The sequence below is a fragment of the Loxodonta africana genome, chromosome 18, assembly GCF_030014295.1.
Source record: "Loxodonta africana isolate mLoxAfr1 chromosome 18, mLoxAfr1.hap2, whole genome shotgun sequence".
Taxonomy (NCBI): Eukaryota; Metazoa; Chordata; class Mammalia; order Proboscidea; family Elephantidae; genus Loxodonta; species Loxodonta africana.
This window is the reverse complement of record NC_087359.1, coordinates 17,773,837-17,795,781: the sequence shown is the minus strand read 5'-3', so window position 1 is coordinate 17,795,781 and position 21,945 is coordinate 17,773,837. Positions and strand designations below refer to the sequence as shown.

The following is a 21,945-nucleotide window of genomic DNA, read 5'->3' as shown; positions in this document are numbered from 1 at the left end:
CAGCTGCTCTTCTCTCCACGCCAGGCCAACTTGTCTCATCCTCTCCCAGAATCCAGGCCACCAGATGGCCCGAGCAGGCTGTTGTTTATTTGGGGCCATGGAAACCTGCAGCTTTCTTTTCCTACTGCTCTGGGTCAGGCTTGGGGCTGGAGGCCAGCCACAGAGAAACGATGCCCATAGAATGATTCCAACTGTGTTATTCATAATCCCTTAGCCTTCAACCTGAGTGAGTCCCTGGCTTTGCTCCCCTGAGCAGCTTATTCCAGTCACCATGGAGACACCTCTGTTCCCTCTAAGGTCTGAGGACTAAGGTAGACAGGGTGGGAACCCCGGAGACTCTACTTCCAGCCTAGAGTCCAAAAGGAGACTGTCAGTTGCCACCCCTTTCATAGATTTGGGCTTATAAAGTCAGTGCCTGGGAAGTTTATCCCTTCTAAAGGCTTTGCCCTAGTGGCGCAGTGGTTAAGAACTCTGCTGCTAACCAAAAGATCAGCAGTTCAAATCCACCAGCCACTCCTTGGAAACCCTGTGGGGCAGTTCTACTCTGTCCTATAGAATCACTAGAAGTCGGAATGGACTCGACGACAACGGGGTAAAGACTACCTGTCCCAATGATACTCAGAAGGTAAAGCCTTTTTCATTACAATCTCTTGTTTTAAACAGCCAGCATCCCCGGGGGGCATATTTTTCTAGGCAAGTATGCTTTTTCCTAAAAATAGAACTCTTCATTAAGAGACAACCACTAGTATTACTAACATTTATTGAGCTTTCTTTTCGTTTACCACACTGCCTCTCGAGAAAGTAACTTCCTAACTTTTAGCTGTTTTCAGACACCGCTGGAAAATTTTTCAGAACAAGAATGTCTCAGTTCTGGAGTTCATCATGCTTTATCAGCCCTAGAAAAGGGCTGTACTTAGCTTGTGGTTCTCTAATCTACCTTTTCTTCGCCTAAGTCTCCCTAAGACTCTGCAGTCTCCCTAAGACTCCACTGTCTTCCCAAAACTCCACAGTCTCCCTAAGACTCCTGGCTGGAAGAAATCACAGTCACATTCCACAAGCTACGTTCCCCACAAGACTGGGGGTGGAGTGTTCTACTTTTTAAAACTCTTTCTTTCTGCGACCTGCCTCCCACTCCTTCCATCTGGTATTTGTCCTACAAGAGTGTCTGGGTATAAACCATCACACGCATGCTCAGTGGGATTTGGGTATAGCCTGCTTTGTGAAAACAGCCCGAAGTTACTAAAACCCAGCTCTACCAGTGCTCAACTTTCAAAAACACATTTCCATAAAACTTGAGTTATCAATATTTATTAACTACTATGGACTGTGTTCTACGTGCTCGGGATATGGCAGCAAGCCGAGCGAGTGCCCTGTGGAGTTTACATTCTAGCTGGGGAAGAAAAAAAATACTTTGCTGTAGAGTCAATTCTGACTCATGGGGACCCATGTGTTAGAGTGGAACTGCTCCATGCTCCACAGGGCTTGGTTAAAAGCTTGGCTGCCCCCAAGAGACAGAAAGGGCCACATGAACCAGAGACTACATCATTCTGAGACCAGAAGAACTAGATGGTGCCCGGCTACAACCGATGACTGCCCTGACAGGGAACACAACAGAGAACCCATGAGGGAGCAGGAGAGCAGTGGGATGCAGACCCCAAATTCTCATAAAAAGACCAGACTTAATGGTCTGACTGAGGCTAGAAGGACCCCAGTGGTCATGGCTCCCAGACCTTCTGTTGGCCCAGGAGAGGAACCATTCCTGAAGCCAACTCTTCAGACATGGATTGGACTGGACAATGGGTTGGAGAGGGATGCTGGTGAGGAGTGAGCTTCTTGGATCAGGTGTATACTTGAGACTATGTTGGCATCTCCTGCCTGGAGGGGAGACAAGAGGGTAGAGGGGGTTATAAGCTGTCAAAATGGACACGAAAAGAGAGAGTGGAGGGAGAGAGCCGGCTGTTTCATTAGGGTGAGAGTAACTGGGAGTATGCAGCAAGGTGTAAATAAGTTTTTGTGTGAGAGACTGACTTGATTTGTTAACTTTCACTTAAAGCACAATAAAAATCATTAAAAAAAAAAAAAGAAGAAGAAGCTTGGCTGCCAACCAAAAGATCAGCAGTTTGAATCCACCAGCCACTCCTTGGAAACCCTATGGGGCAGTTCTACTTTGTCCTGTAGGGTCACTATGATTCGGAATTGACTTGACGGCAATGGGTTTGGTTTTTTGGTTTAATCTTTACATGAGCAGATCACCAGTCCTATCTTCCATGGCACCGCCAGGCTAGGTCCAGCGCAAACCATTTTGCACCATCTAGGGACCTTTCTGGCTGGGAGAAAAGATTGAAGTTGTCAAGAATTTCATTTTACTTGGATCCACAATCAACACTCATGGAAGCAGCAGCCAAGAAATCAAAGACACATTGCATTGGGCAAACTGGCTGCAAAAGATGTCACCTTGGAGACTAAGGTATGCCTGACCTAAGCCATGGTGTTTTCAATCACCTCATATGCATGCAAAAGCTGGACAATGAATAAGGAAGACCGAAGAATTGACACCGTTGAATTAGGGTGCTGGTGAAGGATATTGAATATACCACGGAATGCCAAAAGAACGAATAAATCTGTCTTGGAAGAAGTACAACCAGAATGCTTCTTAGATGCGAGGATAGAGAGGCTAGTCTCACATACTTTGGACATGTTGTTAGGAGGGACCAGTCCCTGGAGAAGGACATCGTGCTTGGTAAAGCAGAGGGTCAGTGAAAAAGAGGAAGACCTTCAAGGAGGTGGACTGACACAGTGACTGCAACAATGGGCTCAAGCATAACAACAATTGTGAGGATGGCTCAGGACCGGGCAGTGTTTCTGTTCTGTTATACACAGGGTCGCTCTGAGTCCGAACCGACTGGACGGCACCTACCAACAACAGGCGGGTCAGGGCGGGCCTCGTTGATAATGTGAGATTGGAAAGAGCGATCCAGGCGGAAAAAATAGACTCTGTAAGGGAGACAAGAAGTGGCGTTTCTAGGTGACACGGGATCCAGGGGGTTCTTTTCACTAGGAGGAGGCAATCTTGCGAGCTCGCTGTCTGGCCAACGTCAGGCCCACTGCTGGAACGAACCCCAGAGCGCCGACCAGACCCCTCGCGGGCGACCAACACGGAGCCTCTAAGAGTCGCCGCCAGAGAGCAACACCGAGCCCAGCTCGCCTCCTCCCCAAGATGGGGGCTAAAAGCGGCGCGGAACTAAAGTTCGACGGAAGCGCGAGCTAGCGGAAGGCTGATAGAAAGCGCCCGCCGGAAGCAGGCGGGAGTCCCGAACATGGCGGCCGCCAGGTACATTCCCTGGGGCGTGAGCCGAGCCGGAGGTTGGCTGCTCCCGCCGCCTGCGCGCTGTCCCCGCCGAACTCTGCACAAGCAGGTAGACGGCGCCGAGTTCCAGAGTATCTACAGCCTGGAGAAGCTATACCCCGAATCCAAGGGGGCGGACACCGCCTGGAGAGTCCCGGTGAGCGGGGAAACGCGGGATACGAAAAGAGCGTTTTTTTGCCTCTGCTGGGTGACGTCAGGAATCCGGGGTCTCCTTGGCCTGGCCTGCCTCTGCGTCGAAGCCCCGCCTCGCACCCTGCGCGACATTCTCCCGGGACAGGAGCTGGTTGCCCCAGGAACTGAGGCCTGGGTCTGGAGAGGGTGTCATGGTGCCAGCTGTGGCTCGGGTTCTTTACGCTTGGGTAGAGCCCACTGGATATGCTTCTTTCGAGGCCACCAGCTTTTCCGCGTTCGTTTCCCGGCCCACGGGCCCAAATTCCTGTCCCAAAGGCAAACGGGGGCATTCTGGTCCTCGAAGGTGGATAAGAAAGACCAGAGCTTGCAAAGTTGTTCGCTAAGAGGAAGATTACACTGTTCAGAGCCTCTAGTAACCCCAGCACGGCTGAGAAAGTAGGACCTATCCTTCGTTCCTCCTGCATGCATTTATTGACAGGCCACTGTGTGCATCCACTGTATTAGCCCAGGGAGCTGGGGAGCCAGGACTCATCCAATTCCATTGAGCTTCCACTTGCATCACTCCAAGAGAATATTCGTTCATTCATTCATTCATTCATTCAGCAAACTTTTACTGAGCATGCTGTGTGCACTGTGCTATGGCTGGATAGAGAATAGTGAACAAAAGACAATGCTTGTGCTTCTTTTTATATTCCAGTGGAAGGAGACAGGCCAAAAATAAGTAATATAGGGTATGTGAGGAGTGCTGAGTGCCTTGGAGAAAAATAAAGCCCAGAAGGAAGTGGAGTGCTAGGGCTGGGTAAGGTTGCAGTTTTTAAGTAGGATGGTGTGGGAAGGCCTCAGTGAGAAAGTGACATTAGAGTAAAGACCTGGAAAAAACAAGGCAGCTAGCTGGCTGTGAGAATAGTGGGGTGATGAACCTCCTAAGCAAAGGGAACTACAAATGCAACAACCTCTTGTTGCCCAGGAAGGATCAGGTGGGCTACCAAGTTTGTGGCTCCAGGCTGGCAGAGAATGTTCCTTTTGGAGTCTCTCTGATATATGTGTGCTGTGGCTTCCTTCCTCCCAGGAGCCAGGCCTCTGATGGGAACCAGCACAAGCTCAGGCTGAGGCAGGCAAGGCTGAGAGGTCAGTCCACTTCCCTAGAGAAGTATTCTGAGGTGGTACCTCCGGAGACTGGGGATACTTCATCCATCATTCTGATAGGATGAGTTTGCTGGGGGCCCTGAAAATAGCAATGCCTATATGTGCATTGTGGCTTTATGTAATTTCTTTTGATGCCTTGGACCAAGTAGGAGTTACCCAACAGATAATACGTATTTGACTCTGTGTACATTACTTTACAGGATGATGCAAAGCAAGCCAACAATGACATTCCTATAGGTAAGTAATTCTGTTTTATTAAAAAGCTGTCATTGCTCCCACCCCTCATATGCACCCTAAAAGGACAGAAATTATCTTTGGGAGTGCAGAACTGGAGTCCTTGCAGCATCATTTAGAACAGCGAATGAAGGATGGTGCAGCTGCTCAGTGGAGTACCGTGCAGTGCACAACGTGTATGGAGAGCTCTGGATGTGCTCGTGACATGGACAATCTCTGTAATAGATCAGTTGGTCATTACTTGAAAAAAATAAGGTGCAGTAGAGTATACATAGTATGCTACCATTTGTGTTTTACATATATGTATACAGGTACATGTATGTATATCTGAAAGAATATACAAGAAGCTGGATACAGGGCTGCCTTGGGGAGTAGAGAGGAAATGACAAACTCAGTGGCTGGGGAACAGGAGTGGAAGAATTCTCCATGTAATCCATACCTTTAGAATTTTGTACGTGTCAAGCAGAAGGCCAGGCCTGACAAATTTGGCCAGTAAAGAAACAATGGGCCCTTTTAGATTTGGACAGCTTATTACTTGGATGGACAGTGAAAGGAAGAGTAGCCGAAGGTGTGGCTCCCTGTGGCCCTTGCTCAGAGTGACACTGAAACAAGAGGCCAGATGTCCACTGATATGACTCCCTGTTGCCGAGGAGCCAGTGCCATGCTGCAGCTAAGCAACTTTGTAGCCTGCAGCTGTGTGCCTGAAGGTTGGGGAGGGGTATGTGCAAAAAGCCTTCTATCTCATCAGAACCTGGGGTGATGAGAAATTGTCTCATGACAGCCTCTGAGGGGCAAGAGAGAGGCAAGTGGGAAACGGCCTGTAGCAGCCCCTCACAAGCCCCCCATGTGCTCATGCTCTGGAAGGACTGCAGGACATTCCTGCAAAAACTAGACTCAGTGCAGGACGTTCCTGTGAAGACTAGACTCAGCACAGTTCAAGCCTTGCCTATGTAACCTCTGTGGTTACGTGCGACGTTGCAAGTGTACCATGGGGCGGGGGGGGGTCATTCCCCTACAGCACCATGTGCATATAGCCTGTTCAGAAACAGAATTTAATCTGATTTTTCATAAAGAAGAAAGCTTCTCAGAAGCAGTGTCAAGGCGGGTCACCAACGTCCACTGAGGCCTGTTCTCTGTCCCCATCGTGCGACATTCTTTGCCATCCAAACCTCTTATGGTTCACAATCTAGTCTCTGAAGTTTTCCCACTACCGCGCCTTCCTTGTGAGGATGGCGCAGGACCAGGCAGCATTTCGTTGTGTCGTACCTAGGGCCGCTGCTGTGAGTCGGAACTGACTTGACGACAACTAACAACAACAACATGCCTTCCTTACTTTCCTCTGAGACGCTACAAGACTGCTTTCCATGAATTATAAAAATGACAGAAGAAACCTCATTTTACAGATTAAAAAAAAAAACCTGAGACCCAGAGAAGTGGTGGGACTCTGCCAAGATCTCCCAGTCAGTTAGTGACTGAGCCAGTGTTAGAAACATAGGCTCCAATGCCAAACCAGGTGCTCACTGATTCAGCTGGGCACTGGGACTACACGGTGACCACACAGTAAATGAGATACAGCCCTGCCCTTGGAGCTAACTGGGATTCCACAACCACCACAGTTTGAAATTAAACATTAAACTGAGTGTGTCCCTTAGTTTGAGCTTTTGAGACAGTCCTTGCTTTAAAACAAACAGCAGAAAGCTAACATGGCAGGCAGCAGACCAGAAGCAAACGACCTGGGTTATGATTTCACTCCCTTGGATGTCTGTGTGACCTCAGCAAAGTCCCTCACCCTCAATTTGTTTGAGTTTTGACATCTGTAAGTAATCTCCAACTTGGCTAATTTGAATGTTACATGCATCTGTATAAACGCCATTGAAAAAGGGGTATTATGTGTGCCGGGGACAGTTCTACAGAGGGTAAACTAGTAGCACTTTACACATTTTCCCTTGGGATAATCAAATTTTTGTGTTCTTCTGGTTTACAGATCGCTTGACGATATCTTATTGTCGGAGTAGTGGTCCTGGGGGACAGAATGTTAATAAAGGTACAGGGTGCCTATGTTGTTTTCTTTTACTTTAAACTTCAGCTGAGAGACAGGCTCGAGGAGCTCCATGTCTGTATTTGTGTGTAATGAAAGGATTTTTCAGCAGAAGCTTAAATTCCGCCAGCTTATAATAATCCTCTTTCTTCTTTTGAATGAGCTCTGAATCTCAGACTTTCAGCCGTGGGTTGCTAGGACTAGGATTGGGTTTCGAGTCTAAACAAAGGAAATCACAGTGTGAGTTGGTAGCCAGCTACAAGAACAGGTTTCCTCCATCCTCATGGAGCCTGTTACCCCATTCTTTCCAGAGCCCAGTAAAACTGTAAGAAAAGCACTGAAAATTGAGCTACTGCAAGTTTATTTTTGTCCAGAAGCACCTCACTATCTTTGCAGGCTCACTCCATGACCAACTTTGTATCCCCAAGCTGACATAGGATAGAAATGTACATGGTGGGATGTCTCACCTCTCATTGTTTCTGGATGATCACCAGCCCCCCACTGAGAGTCTCAGTGACCCGTGTCCCTTCTCCCTTTGATCCACAGTGAACTCCAAGGCTGAAGTCAGGTTCCATTTGGCAACCGCCGACTGGATTGCAGAACCCGTGCGGCAGAAGATTGCCATCACGGTAACCAATGACCCCTTCCCCCATAATCCCTCAGTGGCTTTTAACCCTTTACTCTGTAGGACTCTGGCTTCTCCGTTATTCTCTGCAGCATAAAAATAAGATCAACAGGGCAGGAGAGTTGATACTCAGCTCTGAATGTAGCCGCTATCAGTTCCGGAATCTGGCCGCTTGCCTACAGAAAATTCGAGACATGATCACTGAGGCCAGCCAGACCCCCAAAATGCCATCCAAAGAAGATGCTGTGCTTCGGAGGATCAGGTACCAGAAAAGACCCTAAAAAATGCAAAAAAAAAAAAACGCACTGCCATCAAGTTGATTCTGACTCAGAGCAACACCGTAAGACAGAGCAGAACTGCCCCATAGGGTTTCCAAGGCTGTAAATCTCTATGGAAGCAGACTGCCACATCCTTCTCCCGAGGGGCCTCTGGTGGTTTCAAACCACCAACCTTGCAGTTGGCAGTTGAGCACTTTAACCACTGTGCCACCGGGGCTCAAGGAAAGGATGTATGTTTCTATAAACGGATCCCTGTGGACAAGAGGCTGCACAGGTAATAAAGGAGGCAGGGTAAAGTCCAGGACCTCTCAGCAGACAGGTGGAAAAGCCCCAGGAAGGGGGGAAGACTGACCTGAAACGAGGGGAAGGAGCTGGCACCCGCTGATTTGGCTGCTCAGGGTCCCATGGAGCTCCAGTGTCTCTTGCCATTTTCAAAAGCACTTATTGAGCATCTGGGCCTAATTGTGGTCTTTTTATTTTCAGAATAGAAAATGCGAATCGGGAAAGGCTGAGACAAAAGAGAATAAATTCTGCCATCAAGACAAGCCGAAGGGTAGACATGGACTGAGATGACCCCCTGCAGCTGGCAGAGACCACTCTGCAGGGTGTCTGGCAGCTGCAGCTAAGAGTCCTTTAACACCACAAAGAGATTTCTTTCTTTCTTTTTTGTTGATACTTGTCTATAATATTAGAGCTGCCACTGTAACATTATCATAGTAGATATAATATCTAATATGAATGTTCCTTTGGAATGAAGGTTGTAGGCACCGATTGTCAAGGTCTTTATAAGCAGTCATCATGTTGTCAAACCTTAATTGTCCATTTAATGTATTAGCTGCAATAAAATTTTAAACTTTAATAGGCTTCCCTTCTCATTCAGGATGCTTCAGAACAGAAGTCCTACCTTTCTCTCAGGTGAAGTGTGCCTAACAATTATTCGCTTGCCACTGACTATATGTCACGGTACAGGGGAAACAGGGAGGAATGAGCTCTGGGGTCTGCTCTCGGAGCGTGCACTCAGGTAGCAGGGCTGAGAGAGGTGAGTGGACGTTTGAGCTGGACCTTAATAAGTAAAGAGAGGAGTGGAACATGCCAGTTGAGGGGGACAATATGAATAATGGAGACAGGAAAGGGGGCGGAGGTGACAAGAAGCCAGTAGTACTGAATGGCGTATTGTGCAGAGGGATTATGGGAGATAAGTCTGGAGAGGAAGATGCAGGCTCAGTGTGGAGAGCCTTGAATTCAAGTTAAGGAGTTTAGATTTTATGAAACGTAGGTAAACGGAGCTATTGAAGGTCTTGCATGAGGAAGGCATACCATGTGTTGGGCAGTGGGTTCTTGGAGGCAGAAAAAGAGCAAGTTGGAACTGGGAAGTGATGTTTGCAACAGTATAGGCAAGGGAAAGAGCACCCAGGCTACGTGACAGTGGTGGATTACTCGTGTGTATGAATTTCTTAGAATATTCTGTCTTATTTTGATCTAATTTACTTGTTTGACAAATATCGTGATGATTCAAATGCAGGGTGATGAACAGTAGTAGTATATACACCTTATGTGAGCAGGGACCTCATCATTCATGTGAGAACGTTTATAAATGACCTTTTTACAAAATAACAAAAGATCTGAAAGATGTGGTCCCTGCCCTCGAGGGACTTAGGGCCTAGTGGGGAGCTGAGGCTTATATGCAAGGAAGTGCAACATTCATTAGTTCATTCATTAGTTCAGCACATACTAATTGACTGCCAGGTGCTAGCTGAAGTGGTGGGGAATCAGCAGTGCACAAAACAAAGACCTTTCTTCTGGGGAATTTACATTCCACTTGCAGGGAGAGAGAAAGATCAGGTGATGAGAAAAGCTGACAGGAAAAATGAAGTCCTGTTATAGAAACAGGACCTAAATGTAGCAAAGGACATAAGAAAGGCCTGAATAACCTGTGGGAGTGACAGGAGTGACTAGTTCCAGCAGGAGGCTCAGAGACATCCCTGAGGAAACTCCTCTTACAACTGATGGGCTGATCGTATCAAAGAAGTGATTACATTATATCACAAAGTGAAGGATAACTATGTCGTTACATAACTGCCAAACTACTGAGAATCATGGCCCAACCAAGTTGACTCAAACTTAGGCATCACAAAGATATACTTGAAGGAGGTGGCTTTTGAGATGGGCCTGAAGGAGGGGAGGAGCTGGGCATGGAAAAAGGAAAGAGCACGTCACCTGAAGCTCCAGTGCTGGCTAAGGTCAGGGCTAAGAAAGTATGGTCAATGCCAGGGCCCTGCCTGTGGCTGGGACAGTGTATACACTGATGGAGAGGATGGGCTTTGAATCCACCATCCCCCCAGCTGTGGGACCTTGGGCAAATTACTTCTCTGAACCTTAAGTGGAAACCCTGGTGGTATAGTGGTTAAGTGCTATGATTGCTAACCAAGAGGTTGGTAGTTTGAATCCGCCAGGTGCTCCTTGGAAACTATCAGGCAGTTCTACCCTGTCCTATAGATAGGTCACTATGAGTCAGAATTGACTTGGCAGTCCGTTTGGGTTTTTTTTTTTTTTTGGAAGTTTAAGTTCCCTATCTATAAACTAGAGATGATGTTACTAGTTCCTACCTCATAGGATTAATGTGGAATTTAAATGAGTAAGTGATTAATGGCACATACCAAGTGCTCAGGGAATGTTAACCATCCTTAATAGCTCATTTGGCTGGAACCCAGGGAACAAGGAGCTAAGGAAGGCAAGTTTGCCACGGTGAGTGGGAGCCAGATCCAGAAAGGTTTTAATGTGACAACTAAGACATTTAGACTTTACCCAAAACAGAGGATGCTGGGGAAGATCGTGTGGCCATGACTGAACAAGGCAAGGCTGCAGGGAAGGGGCACAGGTTGCAGGCTGACCCAGGTGAGCAGTCAGGTGCCCAGTGGTGACAGGGATGGGGAGAAAACATGCAAGAGGGCTTGCGGGCAGAAGATTGGCCGTGGTGGCGTGGGAGCAGGTGTGTGACTGGGGTGATGCCTGGGAGGACAGCTGGATGGTGAGTGAGGTTTTGTCTGTGAAGAGTTGACTCTGTGGGGCCTGTGGAGGACCGTCCAGGTACCATGCCAGGAGAGGGGATGGAGCCCTGGAGCTCAGGAGTGAGGCTGGATCTGGGAAATCCAGGCCAGGGGGACAAGTGGGGTCTTGGGAATGGATGGGAGCAGTTGAGGAGGGGGGCAAGCCAGAAGCTGGGGGAACGTATGGTTAGATGGTGAAGGTGGAAGAACAGGGAAGGGGTGGTCCAGGATGAGGTCGGCATCCCTGTAGGTCGCCCCAGGCGCATAGTGCTGGACCTGTGAAGACCCTCAGAAAACACCGGTGCCATGTGAAGTGGCCTGGAAAAACATTTAAGCCACGGAGGGAAACCATAAAGTGAAACAAAACAGGCTGGTGTGGACAGTAGAACACAGAAGTAGGACCCATCCTTTAAAAAAAAAAAAAAAAAAACGAGGGCAAAAGAATGAACATGGATGAATCTCATAGATATAATGTTGTGGGAAAGAAGCTAGACTTTAAGAAAGAGTATGGTTCTATTTGTGAGAAGTTCAGTGCCCGTCCACGTCCTCGACACCACGGCGGACAGACCGCGCCAGCCCAATGAACGCGCGCCTGTCTGGGCCTTTTTTAGAAGAAGGGGAGGCCGAACCGTCTGCAATAGCCTATTAGAGGAAAAGACGCCACCTTCGTGCGCCGCAAGCCCCAGTGGCCTAATGGATAAGGCACTGGCCTCCTAAGCCAGGGATTGTGGGTTCGAGTCCCACCTGGGGTACTTTTTTAGTCCACCCCCTCCCGGAAGTCGCCAAGCTTCGCTACCGCCCAGGCGGTCAGACCCGAACTCCAGAGTCGTCCCCACCCGCTCCCACCGCCCCAAGTCCGGTTCCCTGCCCTAATCTAACGGGGGGAAGGGCGAGGAGGGCCTGAGGTGTCCCCACTAGGCTGGGCTCAGGTTGCCGCCGTACTGACCCCCATCTTTTGGACAGGACTCGCCCAGTAGGCTGTAGAGTGCAGCGTGTTCCCAGGACGCCCAGCTCCGCGGCCCTCGCCCAGCTGGCGGGGAAGCCCGGAGCCCGAGAGGCCGAAAGCAGTGCCAGCCATGGGGCGCCCGGAGACGGGACAAAAAACTCGCGGAAACCTACCAACTGCGTTGTGAGACAAGTCCAGCGGGGAGGTGGGGTCAGTGCATTGCAAAGGCTGGGAGCAAACAGAGAAGCTGAGTCTCTACTGCAGCCTGGAAGGTGGAGCGGGACAGGGCAGAGACCTGCGCGTCCCAACACCAAAAGCTCCCGGCGGAGGAAGCCACCCCAGGTGGGACTCGAACCCACAATCCCTGGCTTAGGAGGCCAGTGCCTTATCCATTAGGCCACTGGGGCGCGGTTAAGAGTCGGTTCCACGTGGTCGGTGGTTACTGCCGGCTGAGCCCCACGTGCCGGAACGCCCGACCCCACGACGCCCGCGGACCCCGGAACCAAGCAGGCCCGGGCCCAGGCTGACAAGCGGAAGCCCCGCTGTCCCGCACCGTGTCAGCACCGGCTGCGCGAAAAGCAGGAGTTACAGGCCAGGTAACGGGGAAGTTATCGGCCCGGGCAAAAGGGTGCCCAGAAGGTGCCCAGAGGGGGCGCAGATGCAGCCAGTGTCAAGGGGTGTCCGAGAGAGCTGCTGGAGTCAATCTGGACGCGGAAGAGCGAGCGAGGAACGAGCCCACAAATAAAACCAGGGCCCGATTGCTGCGCCACGCGCCGCGGAAGGACATGGGCCACCCGCTCAAAAGGAGGGGCGCGCGCAAGGACTCGAACTCCTAGCCCCTGAGGCGAGGCCGGAGAGCTCATCTCTTAGGCTATATACCCGCACCGATCAGCGGGCTGCTGCAGCTCCAGCCAGGCTCTGCCTCTCAGAGGTGGCGTGCCGGCGACTCGGCAGGGGAGGGACGGGGCACGCGCGCTTCGCCGCAGGGAGCGTCACGGGCGGGAATCGGGATTGTAGCTCCTGGAATCCGTGGTAGCGCTGGTAAGTTCCTCGATCACGAAATAGTTGTCCTAATAGGGGCTGTTTGTGCGTAGAGACCGCGTGGCCTAATGGATAAGGCGTCTGACTTCGGATCAGAAGATTGAGGGTTCGAGTCCCTTCGTGGTCGCGGCAATGTTTTAACTCCGGAGGAGAGGGTAGCGCAATCGGTCCTTCCGCCAAATCCTGGTCCTTGTCCCTGTTTTAGACTTGGAAAGACGTCCGGATCCCCTCCGCACGAGTGCTCTCAGGTTCCGGAATTGGAGAGTCGGCGCCCGAGCCGCGTTGGGTTTTGCAGTTGGATGCTTGCGGGAACCCCCTGTGGGAGACATACACCCCTGACGTCATGACAGCCCCGCGGCGCCACAGTCCAAGAGGCATGTGATCGCCGGGTGTTCGTGTTATGTGCCAGTGACTTACCGGCTAAGGCACCGGCCCTCCAGGTGAGAGATGGTGGGTTCGTAGGCCAACTGCGGGTATCAGAATGGTTTGAAAGAAAAGGGAAGCTGAAAGGAAGTGCTTAGCCATGGCAGTTACGTTGTTTTTATTTTTATTTAATAGCTTTCTCTACTCTTTTTGGATGTTTCGGTTGCAATTAATTTACCTTTTGTTCTTGATGAAGCCCGGACTGCACTTTGAAAGGTAAACTGATACCAGGACAAACGGGACCTCATTTCTTGTTGCCTTTTTCCAAAGATGGTATCCAGAACCAGCTCAACATGCGAACATCCACCTCGTAAAGCTGCTCTGAAAGCGACGAATCCACATGCAAATGAAACAGCCCGTCATATGTGAACTCACCGCTATAAAATTACAAAAGCAGGAGAAATTCATTTCTGCTGTTAGAAATCAGGTTAACGTTACCCTGTGGGTGAGGTTGTGAAAGGAAGAGGGGCTGCTGGCAAACTGATAAGGTTCTGGGTTTTTTAAATCTGAACAGGTGTGTACCCTTTGTGAAGGTTTAGAGCTGTACACTTAACAATTTGTGCTTTTTCATATATATATAACACTTCAATAAAATGTTTAATTTTATTAAAAATGTACTGTTCAGGCCAGATTATTTATTTTACTTGAATCTCATAGCTCTTCAGGAAGTATGGGTGGGCTTCACATCTCCAACATTTTGGGAATAATGTATTTACTTGGAGAAGGGTTGTATTGTTTCATGAGATTTCCGTAAGTCCTTGACTCAACAAAAAAGTTTTAAATAATCACTATTCCTTGTACTTATTAAAAAAAAAAAAAAAAAAAAACACCCACAAACCAGAATAGGATCCTCCCCCTCTTTCCATCCCAGAGTGCCCGGGATTGGGAATGTTCTCTCTAACCCAAACCTGTCCCCACGTTTTGTAGATGCTCTGCCACGTGGCTGCAGCGTTTCCCTAGCCTGGACTTGTAGAGCCATTGCTTCTTTTATGGCCTTCAGCCTTCACTTTTCCCTCAAACCATCCTGTCTCCATGGAGCTTACATTCTAGTGAGAGAGAACAGTAAGCAATAAACAAGGTAACTCAAAAAAGACGATGAGGGACTGACTCTCAGTTGTAAAGTTTTGCTTAGAAAAACTCTCCCACCTGAATTTTATATAAAAATTCACCTATAATTTTTGTTTATTGTGGGGTTTTTTTGTACCATTTAAATCTGTAGCTGGAATTTATTTTCAGTGTCAAGGAGCTGTTTTTATTTTTATTTTTATTTTTTTTTTAATATTTGAACACTTTTCCCCAGTGACTTAAAATGCTACTTGGAGTATATAGTAAATACTTAAATGCTTATAGTTAGTATTTATGTTAGAGATGATTTCTGAGCATTCTTTTCTGTTCCACTGATGGAATCAGGTTTAGCTTTTTATGATAATGTATGACAGTACTCATTTCCGAATTTCTTAAATGTTTTCAGTCTTCTGTTTTCTGATTTTTCTGGGGTTTCATTTTAGTAACAACTTAATGCCATGAATTTGATTATTTTGGATATGAAATGTTCGTGATTTTTATTTTCTAAGCATTCTGTAACTACAGCTTTGATTTCCTGAACTAGTTATTCAAGGCAGGATAAATACCTTTTTTGTCCCTTTAATTGCCCGTAAGGAGATGGTACCCTCAGTGCAGCCAACCTATCCTTTCCTTTCATCCTTCTTGAATCTTTTTTTTTAAAACAGTTGGATTTTGGGTTGACCCAGCTTGAATTTTTGCTTCTAAAAGGGGTGTTTATCAATTCATAATCATCACTATGTTTAGTTCTGTATTTATGCTATTTTTGTTTTTGCTTATTTCTATCTTTAACTTTTGTTATTTAGGATGCTTGGGCGGGGGGGTTGATTTTCCTCTCTCTAGTGATTTGCAAAGCATAATCCTATTTAACTAGTGATTTTTTTTTTAATGTAAAATTAATGCATGCACAATGCAAAAATGTCAAACAATCCAGGAGGGTATAAAATAAAAAGTGCCTCCTATCCCTTCCAAATGCCTTTGACTGAGCACCTATTTTCAGTTGTTCACTGTTGTTGCTTACGGAAGGTCTTCCAAAGGTTCTGCCTCAAATGCTAGAGCTCCTCTCTGTTACAGAGCTTCCACGGGACTCACATTGGTTATTTCCTTGAGTGTGAGTTCTAACCACACTCCGAAAGCAAACTGAATGTATTTGTCTTAGATTCTTCATAGTTTCCCTTGGAAGTTGTCTGAATCCTTAGATCTTCAGCTGCCTGGCTGGATGCCAGTTCCGTGATTCAACAGTGGGGGAGGCAGGGAGAAGTATTCATTTCTGTTTTGTGCATCAAAGGCCTTCTGACACAGCTACCATTAAACATCTCAGATTATGTTGCACATAGAACAGCTCTCAGAAGAACTCACCCTGCTCTATACAACCCATTTTCACCCAAACTCACGTCCTTACAGAGGGGCCATGGCACCCGGCTTCCCTCCGCTTTCATCCTCTATGACTACTGCTTTCTCGAGAGTTGTCAGCCGTGTTGCTCTGCTCCAGTGAAGCCCTCCTGCAATACTTCGCAGAAACGTCACCAAGTTTTTGGCCTGTGCACACTATCCTTCCATATGCAGGCTTTTCTTATGGGATTTAAGCTTACCAGCTAGGATGCCTATGCTTAGATCACTTTCTTACCTAGAAACTTCGCAGCTTCTCATTTAATTCTTGTGACAATCCTGATGTTTGTAAACTCCCAAGACAGCAGTTAGCCTAAAAGCAGAAATTAAGTGATCAAGGGATTCAGTGGTAAGCGTACCAGGTCCTCTGACTTTAAGGGCAAAAGAACTCTCTCCATCATCTTCCCCCAACTCCTTTTTTTCTTCCCCATCTCCCCTTACTTTAACCCACCTCCATTTTCCCTGGGATTGCACAGTTCTGCTAACCACAGTAAATAGTTTAATGGGATTTTTAACAAAGGAACTGGTCAAGTTTTCCACACTGAAATACAAAGCTGTAATGAGTTTTACCTTTGTGACAAAGTTTCCTTTTATACCACTTTTATGTTCAAAAGCTGGAGCACAGAAAAGTGAACCCCTGCTGCTGGTCTCCTGCTACTCACCCTGCTGTTGTTACCCTTCCAACCTGGACCATCTGTCCTTGTGACTGACTGACGGACGAGTAGAAGGGAGCACTCCCTAGGAATCAGCAGTTTGAAAACAAAGAGAAAGTTCAAGGGAGTCGGTAGATAAATAAGGATTCCTCTGTACCAGTGAAAGACAGTCACAGACTCTACCGTTATGTTATGAAGACTTCAGCAGCTCTGGGAGCGCAGTGGTTAAAGTGCTCTTCCGTAAAGATTACAGCCTTGGAAACCCTACTGGGGCAGTTCTACACTTTCCTACAGGGTTGCTATGAGTCAAAATCAACTCAACAGCAGTGCGTTTGTTTTTTTTTGTTGTTGGCGGGGGGGTTGGGGACTCCAACACATCCTGATCATACACAACTGGACCAGCACCCGCCTTTAGGCTCACCTTTCCAGTTGCCATCACCTGGGAGGAGAGGTATAACTATCTCCACTGCAGAGAAAAAGCAGACACACAGCACCACAGAATTACTTTTATTTTTAAAGTTCAGAGTTTGTTACACAAGTGCCAAAGCTTCCTCTCAGACTCAATTTAAATATTTTCAATTGGCTGATGAGGCCAATAGGGATACTTGGTCGTGTCTAATTTGGTTTCAGGAAAGGCTTCGTTCAAGTCCTCAACGGTCATCAGCTCAAATGGAATAACGTTCCTCAATCTCTCCAGCTGCAAAGAACGGAAATGGGTCTGGTTAAGGTAAACAGGGCCGCAGAGATGCAAAACAAGAACCCAAGGCAGGTTACTGACACTAGGTGAAAGACTTGTGGCCAGGAAAGAGAGAAAACCTATGACATAGGCAAAGCCACGGCTCACACTTACCTCCTTCTCGTATTCCTCGATCTGGGTCTTTGAGGCAGCCAAAAACTCAGCACAATTCTTCACCTTTAAAAGAACAGTGAAATTCTGCTTTGAGACCAAGCTTTTTCTGTCCTGACCCAGAGGCTCCCAAGGTATAAGGAGTCCCAGAGCCCAACCTTCCCTTCCCACTGCTCTAGAGAGGAGCCAGTCCCTGGATGGTGTTAACAGTTAACATGCTCAGCTCCTAACTGAAAGGCTCACGGTTAAGAGTCTACACAGAGGCACCTGGGAAGACAGGCCTGGTGATCTACTTCCAGAAAGCCTGCCATTGAAAACCCTACAGAGCATAGTTCTACTCTGACACACGTGGGGTTGCCATGAGTCGGAGCTGACTGGACAGCAACTGACTGGTTTATACAGTGGCAGCCCCTACCACTGGGGAGATCTTGCTTTAGGAGGAAAACCACAGCTTTTCCTACCAAGTCACAAGCCCATGGAGGAGAGCCAGCTTTTGAGGGCAGGACCAGGCTTCTTCAGGTTACTCATCCAGGTAACCTAGCAAATGCCTACATTTCACAGGGGCCAGTTGCTATGAGGCCTGACCTCCTTCAGGGTCAGGACAAGCCCCTTGACCACCTAGTCAGATTTCCTTTGGGCAGAGCCACCTAGACTCCAATGCATGACCTTCTGTACTTTCAAGCAAGTAGTCAGGTATCTGAATACTCTCTTGGATAATTTTTCTACCCAATTCCAACTCCTTAAGTGTTTTTAACAGCTTTGTTGAGACACAGTCGACATAAGATAAAATACACATATTTAAAGAGTACCATTTGATAAGTTGTGACATATGTGAAGGTATCACCATGAGCAAGATAGTGAACATATTTATCAGCCCTCTCCTCCCATTCCCAGGCAACCAGTGATCTGCTTTCTGTCACTATAGATTACAGTGAAACATGTGAGTGCCAGAACTCAATGGGACTGTTCTGTTTTTCCAGGTTTCACAAGTTTTCCACCTTTGACAGTGTGCAATCACCACTTTTCTATTGCTATTAGTGGAAAATATTTAAGTTTTCCTTCTCTAACAGGTTTCCGCCTTACACAGGTCCCAGCTTTTGCAGGTCTTCCTGTAGTTGTTTTTCTAAAGTTTTCTATAAATGGAATCATATGGTATGTACTCCCCCTTTTTTTTTTCCTAGTGTCTTTCACTCAGCAGAACTATTTTAAAAATTCATCCATGTTGCTGCATTTATAAATAGCTCATTCTTTTTTATTACTGTCCACTCCTTAGTTTTCAATTTACTCTACCTTAACCTAGCAGCTAAAAAATACAGAGGTGTCAGGATTAAGAAAATTTTGGAATAAATAAGAGTCTCAACTACTTACATCTTCTTCCTCTTCAGCATCCACCAGGGCAGTATATTTGTCTTCCGGCACAGGAATCTTCAGGGCATTAAACTGCAAACACAGGGACTGTGAGTGGTCACCAATATACCCAGAACCCCAAAGTAGGGGCTTAGCCATCAATCCTTACAGTTTATACAAAAACGCATTCTCCATCCCGAGAAGAAACCAGGATGTTTCTAGGTGTCAGAGTGGAAAGAATATTAGACCAGGAACAGGAGCTCAAGGTTCTTCTCGCCGTCACGAGCTAACAGTGCACCCTGGATAATTCTTTATTATGATGAACTTCAGTTTCTTCATTTGAAAATGACAGCCGGACCTGGACCTCTAAGATGATCTCTTAGAACATTACAGTTCTAAAGAAATTCAGATTTCTTTTAAATGAAATCCTAGAGGACGGACTGGTGGCAGCAATATTTGCATAATGATCGGAGACTGTCCCCTCAGAAGATAGCGCAGAGTTAAAGTCCCAGCATGCAGCACTGTGCCTGGCAGAGTAGGCCCTCCATAAGCATCTACTGAATGAATAAACAAATGGACTCTGGATACTGAGGATACATGTAAGTATCAGAACATAGGTAGGTGAGAAATAACAGCTATCAGGGACAGTAAAAAGACAGAGCAGAGAAAGGAGAAAAAGAGTAGTAAAAGGGTAAAAAAGATGTTACTTCCAAAGGGAGACAAGTAGGAGGCTTTGAAGGAACTCAGGAAGAGCTGTGCAGAAACACTTAACCTGACAGCCCTTTGGCTCTCTGATGATGACTATAGTGTACCGTTTCTTTGGATAAGAAACTTGCTGAATGAACAGACCCTGAATTCTCTGCACTTATTTGCCATTGAAATCTACCACCCCAAGCTTTGGCCACACTCATCTTTTCTGAGCTTCCTTTAGGATCTTGGTGTTAAGCCCATCCTTCTTACCTCACTGTCATCATGCCTGTGTAATTATCTATGTTCCTTTTCCCCATGCGCAGGTCACATTACGAGACCACTGCTCGAGCTATCTGAAGTCTCACCTTCTTCTCAAAGTCGTCCACTAAGCCAGCCTTGGCCACGTTGGCCTTGTAGTAAGCCCAGTCAATAGCTGGTGGCTTCTCAGGTGTAGCAGCCAACCTGCTCACATGGGAAAGCAGAAGTTAGGATTGTTCCATGAGCAACAGGAAATTCACACAGCAGTTTCCCTGTTTCTTTTTCCTATGGCCCAGAGTTGTCATCACGCTTTTCTCTAGGAGGAAGATCATGGAAATGTAAAAAAAAAAAAAGACTTTTATTTGGAAAAATGCATGGATTTCTTTATACTTCCTGTCAGAGGAGCATCAGAAATTCATATATGATTCCAAAACACTGCCTTGTTTCCAGATTCAGTGGCAAGTAAGAGGCTACCTCTCTGGAAGGTACTGACCTAGAGGTGAGGGTCTCATGCCAGGACTTCAGGGAGCTAGCAATAGCCTTTTGGTTTTCGGGTATGATCTCCGCAAAAGCTACCCAGTCAATGGCTTTTAGAGCAAGTTTTCGCCCAGCCATCTTGGGATCCTGGAAAATAAAATAAGTCAGATCAAAACAGAGGGTTCTTGGAAAGGAGCCTGTAAAGAAAGGCATCTTAGAAACAGGCAAGTCTTTAAGGATAGTTTAGCTTTTCAAATTCAAGGTGGACAACCTGGCTTTTAAATATAGTCCCTGTCATCTCTGTACTCACCAACCCCTACTCATCCATAAAAGCCCGGCTCTCTATGTCTCTTTGGAAATGGGGCTAAAATAATACTCATGCACTGCATAAAAGTTAACAACTTAAATATATTTCTACCCAGATTGTGTCTTATTCCCTGACTCTCCAGTGCACAGAACCTGACACACCCAAGTTTCGACCAGCCTTAGTTAAACAGAGTAGGGTCTGTGCCAGAATGTCCTCATCTGGAAAATGAGGATAACATCAGCTGCCCTGACCTCAGCTGTTAAAAGTATTAAATGAAACTGTGCTCATGAACTTGCCCTACAGTCTTATACAAACTCAAGGGGCTCTCTGTTGTTGGATGCCGTTGAGTCAGAATCAACTCACCGTAACCCTGTAAGACAAAGCAGAGCTGCCCCATAGGGTTTCCTAGGTTGTAATCTTTACTGTAGCAGATAACCAGATCTTTTCTCCCCCAGAGCCGCTGAAAGACCTTTCAATTAGCACCTGAGCACTTAACCACTACATCACCAGGGCTCCTTTTAAAGGGCTCTCTACCTTTTCCCTATCAGATGGTAATATACTTGCACTTTCTTACTCATGTCTGACTGTTCCCTTTGGAACTAGCACATGTCCTGCATTTAACGATATTAAATATGTGAGTGTAAAAGAAAATGGTTACAGCCTTTTTTTTAAACCAAGAAAGAATATGGGAAAAGATTTAACTTTACGTAAGATCTTTGACATTGCACTATTTCTCATCAATGTCAAAGATCAAGCTATGGAGTGGATCACAGGGAGGTGAAAGAAACCTTTCTCAAGATTTTCAAAAGAAACTTGTCACACGCCTGCCCTTCCTTTCTTTCGTTTCCAGGACAGCTTAGGTTTCCTAAGGTGGCAGTGCGGGGTGACTTAAAGACACCAGGGAACCAAGCGCCCTTACAGAGACTTCCAAGCATCAGCAAAAGGTAGGCTTCGTGAACAAAGATATTTTTGTCCTGTTTTAGTCACTGCTGAATCCCCAGTGCCTCGAACAGGAGATGCTCGAGGGATACTTGTTGAAAGGATAAATGAACCCTGAGCCTGAGAAGCCCTGAAAGCTGAATCCGCTCGAATCTTGCAATCCTCAAAAGGGAGGGGACAGCGCGGACCTGCCAAGCGTCCCTGAGCAAGTGAACTACTATCTCTGTGTAATGCTTCCCCACCTCCAAAACTGGACGACTGAAGTCTGCTGCGCTGGGGAGCGGACTAAACGAAACAAGCTTTGTGCAAGCGCCTAAACGAGAGCCGTCCAGGTCACAGCCGGGCCCCTGCGAGCTCGTGAGCGGGAGGGGGGAGGGGAAGGCAGAGCTGAGCAAAGCAGTAGCAGCTACATTCGGGGCGCTCAGCCAGCAAGGCAGCCGGAGGGCCCGGCGTCCTCGGTGGGGGTGCAGCAAAGTTCAGCGCCAGCCTTAGACGTGGCAGAACAGAGAGACGCGCCGGGCCTGGGATCCGACACCTTAAACCCCACTCACCTTCACCGACCGCGGACGCTCACAGCCCTACCAGCAAGTAACGGAAGTGGGTCACCGGAAGGCCTCCCCTCAACCAACACAAAGTCACAGGGGCGGACCTTGCTTTGCAGATCAGCCAATAAGGATTAGGATTGGTTTCGGAAGTCCC

The 21,945-nt window shown here is 47.3% G+C and overlaps 2 protein-coding genes and 3 non-coding genes across 5 annotated transcripts; 3 read left to right on the top strand and 2 right to left on the bottom strand.

Annotated features, from left to right (window-relative positions):
- The first annotated feature begins 3,294 nt into the window (after positions 1–3,294).
- MRPL58 (mitochondrial ribosomal protein L58) lies at positions 3,295–8,679 on the top strand. Its single transcript, XM_003417272.4, has 6 exons — positions 3,295–3,503; positions 4,846–4,882; positions 6,864–6,923; positions 7,464–7,546; positions 7,635–7,804; positions 8,304–8,679. The coding sequence occupies exons 1-6, from the start codon at positions 3,318–3,320 to the stop codon at positions 8,386–8,388; spliced, it is 621 nt and encodes a 206-aa protein (XP_003417320.1). The 5' UTR covers positions 3,295–3,317; the 3' UTR covers positions 8,389–8,679.
- Positions 8,680–11,546: 2,867 nt separating this feature from the next.
- TRNAR-CCU (transfer RNA arginine (anticodon CCU)) lies at positions 11,547–11,619 on the top strand. The gene has a single exon. It is a non-coding gene; the product is annotated as a tRNA-Arg (tRNA).
- Positions 11,620–12,147: 528 nt separating this feature from the next.
- On the bottom strand, positions 12,148–12,220 carry TRNAR-CCU (transfer RNA arginine (anticodon CCU)). Its single transcript has one exon. It is a non-coding gene; the product is annotated as a tRNA-Arg (tRNA).
- Positions 12,221–12,908: 688 nt separating this feature from the next.
- On the top strand, positions 12,909–12,981 carry TRNAR-UCG (transfer RNA arginine (anticodon UCG)). The gene has a single exon. It is a non-coding gene; the product is annotated as a tRNA-Arg (tRNA).
- A 3,892-nt stretch (positions 12,982–16,873) lies between these two features.
- ATP5PD (ATP synthase peripheral stalk subunit d) lies at positions 16,874–21,923 on the bottom strand. Its single transcript, XM_064270780.1, has 6 exons — positions 21,798–21,923; positions 20,017–20,147; positions 19,631–19,727; positions 18,597–18,668; positions 17,232–17,294; positions 16,874–17,078 (listed from the first exon to the last, which is right to left on the bottom strand). The coding sequence occupies exons 2-6, from the start codon at positions 20,136–20,138 to the stop codon at positions 16,947–16,949; spliced, it is 486 nt and encodes a 161-aa protein (XP_064126850.1). The 5' UTR covers positions 20,139–20,147; positions 21,798–21,923; the 3' UTR covers positions 16,874–16,946.
- Between the last annotated feature and the right edge of the window lie 22 nt (positions 21,924–21,945).

What these genes read in the sequence shown, in the direction of transcription:
- ATP5PD (XM_064270780.1), bottom strand. Translation starts at nt 20,138, where the DNA reads ATGGCTGGGCGAAAACTTGCTCTAAAAGCCATTGACTGGGTAGCTTTT. An exon ending in TGGACGACTTTGAGAAGAAG is followed by an intron (nt 18,669 to 19,630) that starts GTGAGACTTCAG and finishes CTGTGTTTGCAG; the next exon opens with TTTAATGCCCTGAAGATTCC. An exon ending in TCGAGGAATACGAGAAGGAG is followed by an intron (nt 17,079 to 17,231) that starts GTAAGTGTGAGC and finishes CGTTCTTTGCAG; the next exon opens with CTGGAGAGATTGAGGAACGT.
- MRPL58 (XM_003417272.4), top strand. Translation starts at nt 3,318, where the DNA reads ATGGCGGCCGCCAGGTACATTCCCTGGGGCGTGAGCCGAGCCGGAGGT. An exon ending in ACACCGCCTGGAGAGTCCCG is followed by an intron (nt 3,504 to 4,845) that starts GTGAGCGGGGAA and finishes ATTACTTTACAG; the next exon opens with GATGATGCAAAGCAAGCCAA. An exon ending in GGCAGAAGATTGCCATCACG is followed by an intron (nt 7,547 to 7,634) that starts GTAACCAATGAC and finishes TATTCTCTGCAG; the next exon opens with CATAAAAATAAGATCAACAG.